The 14,462-nt window shown below is 45.8% G+C and overlaps 1 protein-coding gene across 2 annotated transcripts in view; it reads right to left on the bottom strand.

Moving 5' to 3' along the window:
• The window catches only part of Igf2bp3 (insulin like growth factor 2 mRNA binding protein 3), a 133,881-nt gene that overhangs the window by 27,830 nt on the left and 91,589 nt on the right, over positions 1–14,462 (bottom strand). For both annotated transcript variants that reach the window (XM_005087116.4, XM_021223614.2), the window contains exons 6-7: positions 6,335–6,616; positions 64–198 (exon numbers count right to left, since the gene is read on the bottom strand). In XM_005087116.4, the coding sequence (XP_005087173.1) occupies positions 64–198; positions 6,335–6,616 (417 nt within the window). The remainder of the gene's footprint in view (positions 1–63; positions 199–6,334; positions 6,617–14,462) is intronic.

Below are 14,462 nucleotides of genomic sequence, written 5' to 3'. Positions count from 1 at the left end.
GCATGTCACAGAATCTGCAAGCAAGCACGGGGCCCTCTTGGCAGGCGAGCTCTCATTACTCACAGTTTGGTGTCTTGTGCTTCTTTATGCATAATCTCCAGGATGGACTTACAAGCTGCAGAGGCACCTTCAGGGGTGGAGAGGATAGTGATGGGCTTCTCGGCAGCCCCCGTATTCTCCTTACGATGGACATCGATTCTGATGACAGGCACAAGGGGACGAGAACAGAACTGACCGTCAGTGGATACCCACCACAAGGAGTCCTCAATAGCCAACTGCAAGCTGCAGGGCTTCTGGGAGAACAAGGAGACTCGCCAGTGCATTACAGGCAGGGTCGCCATATCTAGGCTTAAACTCGCTACAAAGTGGGAAAGGCCCTTGATTTCTGGCTCTCCTGCCTCTGCCTTTGGAGTGCTGCGGCCACAGACATTCACCTCCATGCCCCACTCATGCAAACCTGGGACGCTTCTTGTTACGATGGGCGATCGTGACTGTCATCTTGATGAAGGTTAGAACCACCATGGAGCCAATCTCCAAGTGTATCTGAGAGTCTACAGATTGGGGACGGCACACTCTAAATGGGGCGGTGCCATTTCATCGATTTGGGATCCCAGGGATTGGAACACAGGAGCTTTCATCCCTCTCTGCTTCCTGTGATGTGATGTGACAAGACACCTCCTGCTCCAGCCACTGTCACCACGACAAAGGGCTGTTCTCCCTAGAATGAGGAGCCAGCCCGAGCCTTACCTTCCTTTAGCTGTTTTGTTGCAGCAACAAGACACGCAACTAACACACTGAATAAGCACTGGGCTACAGCCTCAGCCCACAGGCAGATTCCAATCCCAGGAGAGCTCTCACCTCAGTCCAACCAAGCAAGGACATCTCATTCTGCCTAAGCTGACTGTGCCGAAGGCTTCCTTTTTATATACTCGGAGCCATCGTATACTGTCAGGAGCCGGAAATACAGAGAACTGTGCATGTCAAGAGAGCCAGAGCCCAGAGCCAAGCTGGTCCCCTGCTCAGACCTGGAATGTTCACCAGTCACCCCATGGCACAGTTTACTCATCTGTTTATGTTTACAAGGCTCTTTCTCATTGATAAAGTCAACAACAAATGTCATGGGAATGGAACTAAAGAGGTGGCGAACTGGCTTAAAAAAAAAAAAAAAAAGCCAGGCAGTGGTGGCCAGCCTTTAAATCTAGCACTCAGGGGGCAGACGCAGGGGGATCTCTGAGCTCAAGTCCAGCCTGGTCTACAGAGCGAGTTACAAGGCAGAGCTACACAGAGAAACTCCTGTCTCAAAAAGACAAACAAAAAAACCTCCCAAACAACAACCAAGTCACCAGTAAACTTGACTGATGTTTAAACCATCTAGTAATTCATATATGCATTTATCAATTAATACATAAAATTTTTTCTGTTCTAGACCTGTAAACAATGCTGATCGACTAAAACAATTGCTGCTGTGGATTGTCAGCACACATGTGCAGTGGAGTGGAGATCAGTTCACTCCCCCCACCCCCCATCCCCCTTTGCTGAGCCAGACCCCTCTTTATTGCACCGCGCTGTGACCTCCAGGGTGGCCAGCCTGCAGCCTTGCCAGACTCCTGCCTCCACCTCCGCCCTCCCAGTAGGGGTGCTGGGTACCACTTGCATCCAACTTCTGGCTGCCAGGCTCCGCAGGCACGCAGTTCCACCTGCTGAGGCCCCTCCCAGGCTGTCACCATCTCTGACACTCAAAGGTTTATTTTAGGTCAAGGTCAGTCTTTCTGTGGATCCAGAAGCAGCTGTGGCCTCTGCCTATGAGACGAGCAGCACCCTTCACTCCACTGTGACAATCAAAAGCATCTCCAGAGACTGCCTAATGTCACTCGGAGAATCACCTGTGGTCAGAAAACGTGATGGCTGAGTAACAGCCTGTATGTATTGGGATGCTACAGACGGAGCCCAGGACACTGAGCGCAGGGAGCAAACACCACCAAGGCAACGCAGCAAGCGTCCTTCATTTTAAGTGAAAATATGCAATCGTACCATGTGTGGCTTTTTGTTTTCTTTTTTCGAGGCAGGGTTTCTCTGTGGCTTTGGAGGCTGTCCTGGAGCTGGCTCTGTAGACCAGGCTGGCCTCAAACTCAGAGATCCGCCTGCCTCTGCCTCCAAGTGCTGGGATTAAAGGTGTGGGCCACCAACACCCGGCCCCGTGTGTTATTTTTTAAAGTTACAAGTTAATAGATGCAAATAAGAAGTCCTATATAAAGATACAACAGCCCAAAACTTTAATGACTCTGAGTTGGCAAGAATCTAATTCATTCTTTTAAAAATTTGTGCATTTGTACACTTTTAATTAACCATGAATTAAGTTTGCTGTTGTAAGAACATTAACTACCTCTATGTTTCAGGGAAATCTAAACAACTGCTGGGTGGTCTTTTAAGTTTCTTCTCTTAAGGACTCACTGTTATGAGAACAGCCCTTCAACAAGACAATAAAACTAAGGCTTGCATCTCGTTTTATTAGAATTTGCCTCAGAATTAAAACCTGTAACTTAGGGTAATGTAGAAACAATAAGAACTACGAACATGTAATGCATGAAAGTGTGTCTAGGTAACAGCTCCAATCCCAGGGACCATTCTCCCAACCCATTGTAAAACCCAGTCACCACCAGCCATGCGGTCTCCACTAACACGGTCACAGCCCCTCCTTGGGGTATCCCACCCTTTTACTGCGCTGAGGGTTATAAAACTCTGAACCTCAGAAGGGACTGCTGCTCTGGTGATCAACACCCTCCCCTGGGACTATTCCAGAAACAGGGCTTCTGGTAATGATTAGTTACAACAGCAAGAATTAATTAAGCCTACCGGCAGAGCTCCACAGAAGAATCATCAGATATGACGAACACTCCCTCTGCTTTGCCCCCATCTGCCTGCCTTAAGTAAACAGTGCAGCTTAGACCACAGCTCCTTTATCTGAAAGACCTCATTAGCAGCTCACAAAAGAACTAAGCTGCTAATGCAAGGAGCAACCACATACTAAGTTCCCGAAGGTAAGGGATGGAAGGAGGCAAGACACTCCACACTTCCAGATGAAAGGCAGGGAAACTGATCCATGTCCCCACTTCTTAAACTATGTGGGTTACAACCTCATATGGGTCCCATTACTCAACACGAGGGCTGCGAAGATTTCTGCAATAGAAAAGTTTACTGAACACTGTTCGGTTTCATAGTTAACATATCAAAGTGGATACTAGTTGTTGGGTCCCTACCTGTCACAGGGTACTGCTGGCATGCCCCATCCCTTACCCTAAACTTCTGCAGCCCAGGGGGCTGGCTGCCTTCCCTATATAGTCCAGTCATTTTGTTTACCCTCTCTCTTTGTACCTCTGGGCCTCCTGGCTGCTGCAACTGGTTGCCCTCTCCTCCTCTCCTCTCCCATGGTCCAACTCAGTCCTGATCACTCCAAACTCTCCCAGATGTCCCTGTCTCTGGCTATGCTCATTCACTTATCTACAATGTTCACTACAATATCTACAATAAACCTTCTCCACCACATCTAAGAGCATTCACATTTCCTTCCTTCCTTCCTTCCTTCCTTCCTTCCTTCCTTCCTTCCTTCCTTCCTTCCTTCCTTCCTTCCTTCCTTCCTTTTTTCGTTTAAACACATGGTAGTCAAAATTTACTTCCAAGTCTCAAGTGGAATGAGTGGACCCGATGTGTTTCTGGAAGCACTCCGAATGGATCATGTGATCTCAATGCAGCCTTGGCTCTGAACAAAGCACACGGGCACCCTCTGCATTGCAGCACGTAAGTCCTCACACTAAGAACACTGCCCTGGACACCTCACATTCAAGACTATGTGAAGAACAGTGTTTTAACTGTACACCCAAAGCTTTCTGCTCTTGGGAAAACGCAACAGTTTAATTGAGAAAAACAGACCTAACATTTTCCTACCAGCATTCCTCAACACCCATCAAACTGGCATGTCTTTGAATGGTACTGTGTAGGAAAATTTGATTTTAGTTGCTGATTTGAGTTTCATTAAAAAAAGAATCATAAATAATTTTGGCTTGGGATTCAGACAGAATTCCCAACAACCTATGGCAGGGCCTAAATATTCTCCGTGCTGTTTTGTACTACATATTACATGAAGCAGCGGTGTGCTCAAAGCACTGACCCAGTCTGTGAAACCTCAAGATGCGCCGTGTCCTGCGGTGTCAGCTACTTGGCCTAGATTTAACTCTTTATGTAGCAACCAAGAAGGCATCTACCTCATTACTACCAAATCAGTTTTCATCTTTACTTGGTTGGAAAATTACATGAATACCAAATTATTTATTATTATTATTATTATGTTGTTGTTGTTGTTGTTTTTCAAAACAGGGTTTCTCTGTATTGTTTTGGAGCCTGTCCTGGAACCACGCTGGTCTCAAACTCACAGAGATCCACGTGCTTTTGCCTCTTTATTGCTGGGATTAAAAGTGTGCGCCACCAACGCCTGGCCCAAAGAATTATTTTAAGAGATTTTTTTTTTTAGATTATGCTTGACTTGAACCTTACAGGGAATTTTCTGTAAGATATGTAAATTTTCTCAGGTAAAAAGGGGTCACAAGTAAAATTAAGAAGCCTTGACAGATAATGGTTCAGTTGTTCTCCCCACACACCAACTATGAGTTTAGAATCATTAATGTTGCACACAGGCACCCAACACTCAGTGTCTCTTGCTTCAAAGCACACGTGAGCAGGATAGGATGTCCCAGCAGTCGGGTGAACTCAACAACCATCACTACGATACTTTCTTTCAGGTTCTGAATGAAATGAGTCTCCCTCATCAATGATTATGGATGCCTCAGAGGTCACGGAACACACCCAGCCACACAGCTCCATGGCACTATTCCCAGGGGGGAAAAAAAAAAAAAAAAAAAAAACACAAAGCCGGGCAGTGGTGGTGCACGCCTTTAATCCCAGCACTCGGGAGGCAGAGGCAGGCGGATCTCTGTGAGTTCAAGGCCCGGCTGGACCGATAGCCTCCAAAACAATACAGAGAAACCCTGTCTCGTAAAAACCAAACAAACAAACAAAAAACAAACAAACAAAAAAAAAGTGCTTAGTTTCTCTAATCCCACAAAACACTCATTCTTGCTAAATGTAAAAAGTAAAACCATCCGGTCATTTCTGCAGCGGGGTCAGAAAGACACTGTTTGCACACAGCCTCTTCTCCTGGTAACTTCATGTGCAGTCATTGTGCCCGCAGGCAACGCCAGGCTTCCTGTGGGTCAGGCAGCGACCCTACACAGGGGGCTGTGGTGATGAATGACAACGGTTGGCTGTGCCTGATGCCAGCAAAGTGAGCTCGGATGTTTGATCAGGGTTCTCCAATCCCTTAAAGCCTGCCAAATAACATCACTAAACATCCTCAAGAAAAAGCCATTCTATTAGTAATGACATCAAATGAAAGGAAAAGACAGGGAGGGAGGGAGGGAGGGGCATTCTAACTTCAGGACAAATTTAAGCCAGAGGATGATTTTTTTTTTAAATTTACTTATGTTTTTTTAATTTTACTTATTGTTGATTATTGTGAGGGATGTGAGTATGGACGTGTGTATGCCTGAGTATGCATGTAAAGAAGTCAGAGGAGTGGAAAGATGGTTCAGCAGTTAAGGGCACAGGCATGTGCGCACACGCACACGCACACAGACACACATTAATAAATATAATTTAATTTTTTGACAAGTCATAGGACAACTCTCGGGAGCACGTTTTCTCCTTCCGTTGTGGGATGCAGGAATGGGATGCAGGAGGCAGTCCTGCATGCTAAGTGCTTTCCATCGAGCTATCTTGTGAGTCCTTTTTTTTGTTTTTGTCTGTTTCACACAGCCCCAGCTGTCTTCAAACTCACTACACAGCTAAAACCGCCCAGGGACTCCTGCCCCTCCCTCCTGAGACAGGTGTGTACCACCACCCCACCCCGGGGACCAACTGTTCTCCACCGAAGGCAACCCAGGATAAAATGCCATCTCCACAACGACACCACGACAAGACAGGTGGGACTCTGCAGGCTGGCTGGGGGTGGGAGAGTGACCTGTACGGTGCCCTGTAGGCTGCAGGGGCCTTTGCCATCACAGCGACATTTGTTTTCCATTCACATGAAACAATGATGCTTCCTTTGAGGGTTTTATACAACCAGCCATGCATGATCAGATCACAAGGCTTCTCCTGCTACATCCCCCAGTGCAGTAGAGTCCCCAACTCTCTTCAGAAGGGCACCAGGTTCCCACACATCGCACCCCGACACTAAACACAAAGGGGAAGACGACAGCATGGACACCCATCCCCACATACTCACTTAGACTGGGTCTGCTTGGTGATGTTCCGAATGGTGGCACCTTCCTTTCCTATAATGGCTCCGACAAACTGGGTGGGAACCAGCAGGCGCAGAGGCAGGTCGCAGGGTTTCTGCTTGGACACCGAGCCCGGGGACGTCTGCCTGGATGAGCCCCGCTGTCCTGGCCCCCGGTGCCCTCGCAGCTGCTGGGAGGGATTCTGCTGGGTGGCTGTTTCATCGGGGATGTAGGCGACTTTCAAGGTGAAGTTCTCTAACTGGAGTCCGTTCAGTTTGTCTAAGGCTCTGAAAATTCACAAGAGACAGAGGTGGGAGTTGTACACAGCGGCCGCCCATCTCTTCCTCTAGAACTATCAGTCCCAAGGCTGGTGAAGGAAGCCACTGTTCCAGAAAACTCCTACCACCCACCACACTCAAGTTCTCAGAAGTCTACACTTAGGGAAGGCCAGTGGCTTCCAAAGGCAAATAATTTCCATCTACCAGTGAGAGACAGAAACAAAAATCCAGTTAAATTCTCTTTTCTCAACAATTTCATTTTTATTTTACATGAATTGGTGTTTTGCCTGCAATGTATGTCTGTGTGAGGGTGCCAGATGTCCTGGAACTGTAGTTATAGACAGTTGTGAGCTGCCATGGGTGCTGGGAATTGAACCTTTGTCCTCTAGAAGAACAGTCAGTGCTCTTAACCAATGAGCTCTCTCTCCAGTCCCAAGTTAAATTCTTGATTCAGGTCAATCAAGATGTTAGTAAAGGCTTGGAAATATACCAAGGGAAGGAGTCGAAGAATCAGTGAGCAAACATCCCTATCAACTACAGGACACTGGGTGTACACTAGTAAGATTGCCTGACAAGCCACACCCAGAAAGTAACAGCAGCTCCATCATCTGGGTGGGGCTTTAATCTCAGGAAGAAGATGAACAAGAGGAGGAGGAGGAGGAAGAGGAGGAGAAGAAGGAATAAGGGGGGAGGAGGAGGAGGAAGGGGAGGAGGAGGAGGAGAAGGAAGAAGGGGGGAGGAGGAGGAGGAAGGGGAGGAGGAGGAAGGGGAGGAGGAGGAGGAGGAGAAGGAAGAAGGGGGGAGGAGGAGGAGGAGGGAAGCTATTCTTCTATTCACCCACTAACTTTGTATCTGCTTGGTGAAAGCCTGAGCCTTTGCCATCTTTTCAACTTGACTGTAATATTTATACATTTATATGGCATGGCCCACATCCAGAGTTTTAAAATTAAATCTCTCATTGGTGGGGGTGCTCAGGGCACATGTGGGGGTCAGTGGACTCTGGAGTCAGCTCTCTTCCCTCCACCTTTATGTAGGTTCCAAGACACAAACATGGTTGTCAGGCTGCACTGTAGGAAGGCAAGGACCTTCCTTCATCCGCAGTCCCTCCAGACCAAGAATTAGGATGTACCAGTGTCCCAGAAACCTGCGAGGGCCCTGCTCCAGTAACCCCTCACCTTGGCAACCGCGAGTAAGACTGGCTTTGCCTTTTAAGGGAATCTATGTAAGGACACGTGAGCACACACACTATGTACCCTCTCAGACCAGCTCTCATTTCCACATAACATAAGCTCCACCCCATTATAGTCCGTTCACCTTGCATACTTTTGACGGGGAAGCTGAGCAATACTTAGCAGATAGAGTCAAGACTTGAAGAGTTCATATATAACTCACACCTTCCTAACTCTGCAGAGCACAGCAAAATGGACCGGGGGGGGCGCTCTCCCACCTTTCCCGGGCAAGTCAAGCTCAGCTCACGCAGGTTAAGATAAAAGTATAAAGTACTCTCTCTCCCATGGCTCGTTCCTGGCTTCTAAGTCTATTTCCTTACTTAAACATCTCCTTTCTGGTTATTAGATATAAAGAGGAAAACCAAAGGAGTCTTAGCACCACAGGTCTCTGAGAAGACAGCAGGGCACATGAGAGCAGCCAGAGAGCTTACGGTGTCTTCAGACATAGACTCCATGCTTTCCCCTAATTTCTATCTTGTCCTACATTCCCTAGCACACAAACGAGCCCTTGTCCAAGATCTGCTGTTCCAAAGTACAGCAGGAACAAGGCGCACTGTCACCTTTCCCATAGCTGCTAAGTATAGCATCTCTGAACATGGATCAGACCTGCACATGTCACAAGCATGTGGGCGTGGCTAGCAGCTGTGACGTGCAATGCTCTGTGGCTAACTTTTCTCCAGATATATGGTGTCCTGGGATACTTCCCACATGATTTTATGTCAGAGGGCATTCTTCACACAAGCACCAGGGAACTTACTACCATCGCCCTGGTGACAGAACCCTCACACACTGGTCTTTGTTCTCTTCTCTCCCTTCCTCTTAAGCAAATGTACATTAAAGGGATATAAAATATACCGCCCATTTCTGAAGGGAGAAAGCGGAGAGGTTTTATTAATACATTTACTATACAAAATTGATGCTTCAACAATTATAAAGATTTAAAGTAATTTTAAGCCATTCTGAATGTCAGAAATCATTAAAAGTTTTTCCAACAATCCCACCTAAACGACGGGATCACAACTCCTTCCTTCGTTATACAACTGGGCGCTGCTGGTCTCAGCAGCTACAAGACTCTTATCATGGAACGAAGCCAGGAAAGTTACGAAAACGTGAGACAGACACAGAGACGTCCTTCTTCATGGGGACAAACAGAGAAAAATACATGTTGCCAGATGCTTCTGTATATTCTGGAACAATCTAAACAAAGCCACACGTGTCCCAAGAAACAGCTCTCGACTTGGGGGAAGCTATGACAGTACACTCTACTGCACTTCTTTAAACACTGCGCCTCTGAAGGGAGGAGGAGGGGAAGGCATGAAGTCGTGGTACCAGGTTCTAGTTCAGTCCACTCCAGGCAGGGAGAAGTCAGCCCCTCCATCATGTGCCTCCAGCTGTGTGTGTGACTGACAGCCGAGTCCCCCTCAGACCACAGTGCTGCAAACCATGCCAGAACAGGGGACAGGAGTCATCTAGCTGCAGAGCAATGGCTAAAGCTCCTTCGTTTATGGATTTTAAGTCAACGGCTGGAATCTCCCTATGCACACGGTGTGCCATTCAGCTCCGTCACGTGGTGGTGGTGGTGATCTGCCCAGTGCATGAAAGAGAGCTGTAGTATTTTCAGTTTTCCTCCTGTAAGACCCGAGAGAGGAGCTGGCATAACCCCCAATGGAGCTCAGGAGTCTCAGCCACTGTATGTACTTACTGTCTAGACCCTGCTTCTGATCAGTTACTATTTTAAATCAGAAGGGGCTGCCGAGATGGCTCAGTGGGTGAAGGTGTTTGTGACTTACTAGCCCAAGACTGAAGACCTGGGTTTGATTCCAATGGAAGACAGAATCAACCCTGGACGTTCTCCTGTCAAACCACCACCAACAAAACAAAACAAAACAAAACAAACACAAAAACCCCAAAAGATTCCTCATCAGACATAGCCACGGAATCTTGGCTTTCCCAGCCTTACACCTGTGGATCATATAAGCCTTTATGCCTGCTGTGGATCAGTGGCAGCTGCAGAGAACAGGGAGGCATACCAAGAATTGGAGGCCGATAATTAATTGAGCACAAACCACCAAAATCCTAGAAATACCATTGCACAAATGTATCTTAATTGCGGACAAAGCACCATCACTTACCTACAAAGGGCTCCGAGACTAAACTGTTTCTAAAAGGAAAACAAAAACCAATACGAGGGCTCAGAAGCCAGTTAGTCATACAGTGCTTGCCATGGAAGCATGAGGACCTACATTTGATTCCCAGCACCCACATACACGGCCAGGGATGGTTACACACACTTGCAATCTCAGCCAGAGGTAACAGGTGGATCCTTGGGGCTCAGTGAGTTCCAGGTCCCAGCAAGGGTCCAAGACCTGGACCCAGGGCCCAGAGGGTGGACTGGACTCTTCGGAAGCTGTCCCAACTTCCATACACACACCATAGCATGTGCATGCATGTATACATGCAAATAACTAAGCATAACTTAGAAAGAAAACACCCACAAAACACTGCAGTAAAACAAATTTGAACACTATAATATATATAGGACAAAGACTACATAGGTGGAAAATCTGTTTATTTCTGAATGACGTGAAATTTGTTTATCTTGTTGCGTGGCCTATTTCTTTCATTTCTTCTGTTTTTGATCTGTTGTTATTGAGACAGGGTCTTGTTACATAGCTCACAGCTCTTAGTCAAGTTACTTCAAACACTTGCAATGTTAACTTCATGAGCTACAAAGCATTCTGCAAAGATGGACTCAAAGCTCTGACAATTCTGGGGTTTTGTTTTAGTTTGAGACTGGGTCTCATGTAAACTGGCTTCCCACTTGCTTTGTAGCAAGGATGACCTGCTGGGATTACATGTATGTACACCACATCAATGTATACAGTGCTGGGACTCAAACCCAAGCACTCTACCAACTGGGCTACATCCGTTTGCCTGGGCTGTGTTTTCTGATAAAAACAGAAATAAAAATCTAAGCAAAGCCGGTTGGTGGTGGCACATGCCTTTTATCCCAGCACTTGGGAGGCAGAGGCAGGTGGATCTCTGTGAGGTTGAGGCCGGGCTGGACCGACAGCCTCCAAAACAATACAGAGAAACCCTGTCTCGTAAAACAAAAATAAATAAGTAAATAAAAATAGAAAAGCCGGGAGTGAAGTCCAAATGCCTACACAACTAGCAGGTTCTTCTTTACACACCTACAGGTTCTCTTTCACACATACACACACCCAGAGAGCAGCATGTGAGAAGCTTCATGTTGCCCCCTGAGAGAGGAGACCCAGAGACGTCAGTGTCTCTAGTAGAGAAACCTCTCTTTCACAAACCTTCAAACTTTTATTACATTACATAGTAATACAAGATTTAAGCTTAAAATAAACATGTATTTCTGAAACATGTGCTATGGACTGACTTTTCTCAGCCACAAGGTGGCAGGAAATTTCCAGGGTAGATTCTGTCTTAGATACAGCTGTGTCAGATGAATCCTCTGATGGCGAGAAGCACAGCACACTGAGGAGCAGCTGACATTTCCCACAGCAATGAACATGTGGAGGAATGCACACTCCCTGCCCCAAGACAGGGTTTCTCTGTATAACTGCCCTGGCCGTCCCGGAACTCGCTCTGTAGACCAGCCTGGCCTCGAACTCACAGTGATCCGCCTGCCCCTGCCTCCTGAGTGCTGGGATCAAAGGTGTGTACCAGCATGCCTGGCTTTCAGAGGGTAGAATGTTTAAAGGTTTTCAAAAAAAGACAAAGAGGGCTGGAGAGATGGCTCAGCGGTTAAGAGCACTGGCTGCTCTTCCAGACGTCCTGGGTTCAATTCCTAGCACCACATGGCAGCTCACAACTGCCTATAACTCCTGTTCCAGGGGATTCAACACCTTCACACGCAGACAAATATGCAAGCAAAACACCAATGTACATAAAACACAAATAAATAAATTTTTAAAAAGGCATCCAGCAATCTCCCAAAATGCTCCAGTTTATCTTGTATTCTCCATCCAGCAGGAATCTGGCTCTGCCAGGCACTCCGACAGATGGCTGTGAAGATGGGACCCTCTCCTCACTGGCCTCCTGGTCCCCTTAGTTGCTTCCATGTTTCTATTCTCATGGTTGTAAAAGGCTGGACACCCATGGCCTAAGAGGAGGCATTTTCTTGCTCTTCTCACACGACACAGTTTAAGGAACGCAAAGTGTGAAACGCCGACTTTACAGTCCTACAACGCCATGCCCACAGTCTCATACAAAATGCTGTATTTTTTCTTAAGTAAAGAATATACACAAGGAAAAGTAAGAAGTTTGAGCGCATTAACAGCCTTTAGTCTCACTTATGAGTAGAAGGAAAATGGCCACAACTGCTTTCCCACAGTAGAGTGGCTTCACAAAGTCCTAACGCGGGAGAACACAACATCAGACATAAAACAAATGGGTTCAAGCTCTGTGAAGATCATACAACTGAAAACGTAACTCTGGAGCTGACAGGATGCTCAGCAGGTAAAGGTGTTTTCTGGGCAAGTCTGATGACCTAAGTTCAATGCCCAGAACACACATATCAGCGAAAAGAGAGAACCAACTTTACACAGCCGTTCTTTGAGCTCTTCATGATCACCAAGGCACCCCCCCACATACCCTTAATGATTTTTTAAATAATAAATGTTTATCCAATGGATATATTCATACACATGCACAAAAATCTACAAAACTGATTTTCTAACAGTTCATAACTGAAAAAAACCCTAGATTTAAGTATTTAATTTGGAATTAATGAGGTCATTCTACATCCCTATAATCACATTCTATGCATCTAGAGAAATATATTTATACAGAGGCATATTTAAATATTTAAAGCAGTTGTTTTGCTGAAAGAAGAGAGAAAACCATGTGTATCTGTCTTCCTTCTGTGTCAGGGGTCATAAAGATGGCTTCAATTCAACACTATCCTTACTCATCCATGGTTAAAGTCATAAGACCTAAAGTCTAAGGCGTGTCTACTGTAGGATGTTTGCTCTTAGGTTTGGGTGTCTTATCTAAATTACAACAGACTTGGTCTAAGGTGTGGTTATTCTTAACCCTCAAGGTCAGATAATAAGAGATTTAGTCTAAGACGTGGTTACTAAATGGTAAAGAAGTCTTCCCCTTTTTGGCTGGGGTATATAAGAATGTTGAAGAATAAACTTAGGGTGTTCAGTATTCATTGCAATGCCCTTGTGACTCTACTCTGTGTCTCTCTGTCCTTTCCTTAGTAACTGTACCTGTCATTTCTCAGTTCTCAACCCCCCTCTCAGACACGGAGCTGGCAAGTCAGCTGGATCCAACTGTAGTCCATCCCCCGCAAAGTCAGGCCACTCCAGGCTACCACACTTGTGGCTGTCTCACAGAGGCCAAGTTCCCTGGCACCATTACTGGGAGGAGGTCAGCACTACACACATCTTTACACCTTCAACAACCTGAGCCAGAGATTGTCATCAAATTTTAGAGTCCCATTTGTGTCACACAAACAACCATGTCCCATCTTCCTCCTTGGCTTCTCTTTCCTTTCCTAGTAATGTCATGACTGTTGCCTTTGGGGAACAACTTAGCTGAATTTGCACTTAAAAATCTTTGGAATGTCTTAATTTAACTTTTTGAAAGCTTTTAAGATTTGTTATTTCATGTGACTGCATGCTTAAAGTCACCGGAGGTGCGGATTCTCCTATAACCAGGGTTATAGAAGGTGGGAGCTGTCCCAGGTGGTGCTGGGATTTGAACTCCTGTCTGCAGTGCACTAATGTCTTCAGCCTGAAAAGTTATTATTTTAAAATATGGTACTGCAGCCTGGTTTACAAGAGCGAGTTCCAGGACAGCTTCCAAAGCCACAGAGAAACCCTGACTTGAAAAACCAAAACCAAAACCAAAAAAACCCATGGTATTGCATTTCATAGGATAGTCCCACCCCAGTCTATTCTCCCCTGTATGCCACTGTCCCTTGTGTTTTCTTACTCATCGTTAGTTCCCTTGGGTCCCACAGTGACATTTACACTTCCATATCAAGTATGCATACACGTTTTATATTTAAAATCTAGGAACCATAAATGAAAGGTAACATTCATCTTTCTCAGACTGGCTTAATTCACTTAGGATGATCTTTAGATGCACTTGATTTTCCTGTAAATCATATAATTTCATTGTTTTATGGCTGTAAAAAAAAATTCCCTATGTATGAACACCACTCCTTCCTTGTATATTCCTCTGTTGTTGGATACCTCAGCATGTGTCACATTCTAGATATATAAGCAACACTGGAATAAACATTATGTACAAGTGATCTGCTCACCTGGAGTCCTCTAGTGAGTAGGAGTCCTCAGAGAGTAAGAGAGCTACGAAAGACCTCCACATTGATCACTGTAGTGGCCGAACTGGTTCCTATTTCCACTACCAATACATAAGGCTTCCCTTCTGCCCACATCCTCACCAACATTTTATATTTGTTTTTTTTTAATGAGTGCTATTATGACTGAGGGAAATGAAATTCCAATGTAGGTTTACATTATTAGTAAGGTTACATTTTTTTCCCCATGTTTATTGGTTATCTTTTGAGAATAGCCCATTTTATTGGGTCATTTGTTGACTGGGTTGTCTGGTTTCTTCTTCAG

Source organism: Mesocricetus auratus, unplaced genomic scaffold (assembly GCF_017639785.1).
Source record: "Mesocricetus auratus isolate SY011 unplaced genomic scaffold, BCM_Maur_2.0 Super-Scaffold_100676, whole genome shotgun sequence".
Lineage (NCBI taxonomy): Eukaryota > Metazoa > Chordata > Mammalia > Rodentia > Cricetidae > Mesocricetus > Mesocricetus auratus.
Note: the sequence above shows the minus strand (reverse complement) of the source record. Positions and strands in the feature narration are given on the sequence as shown.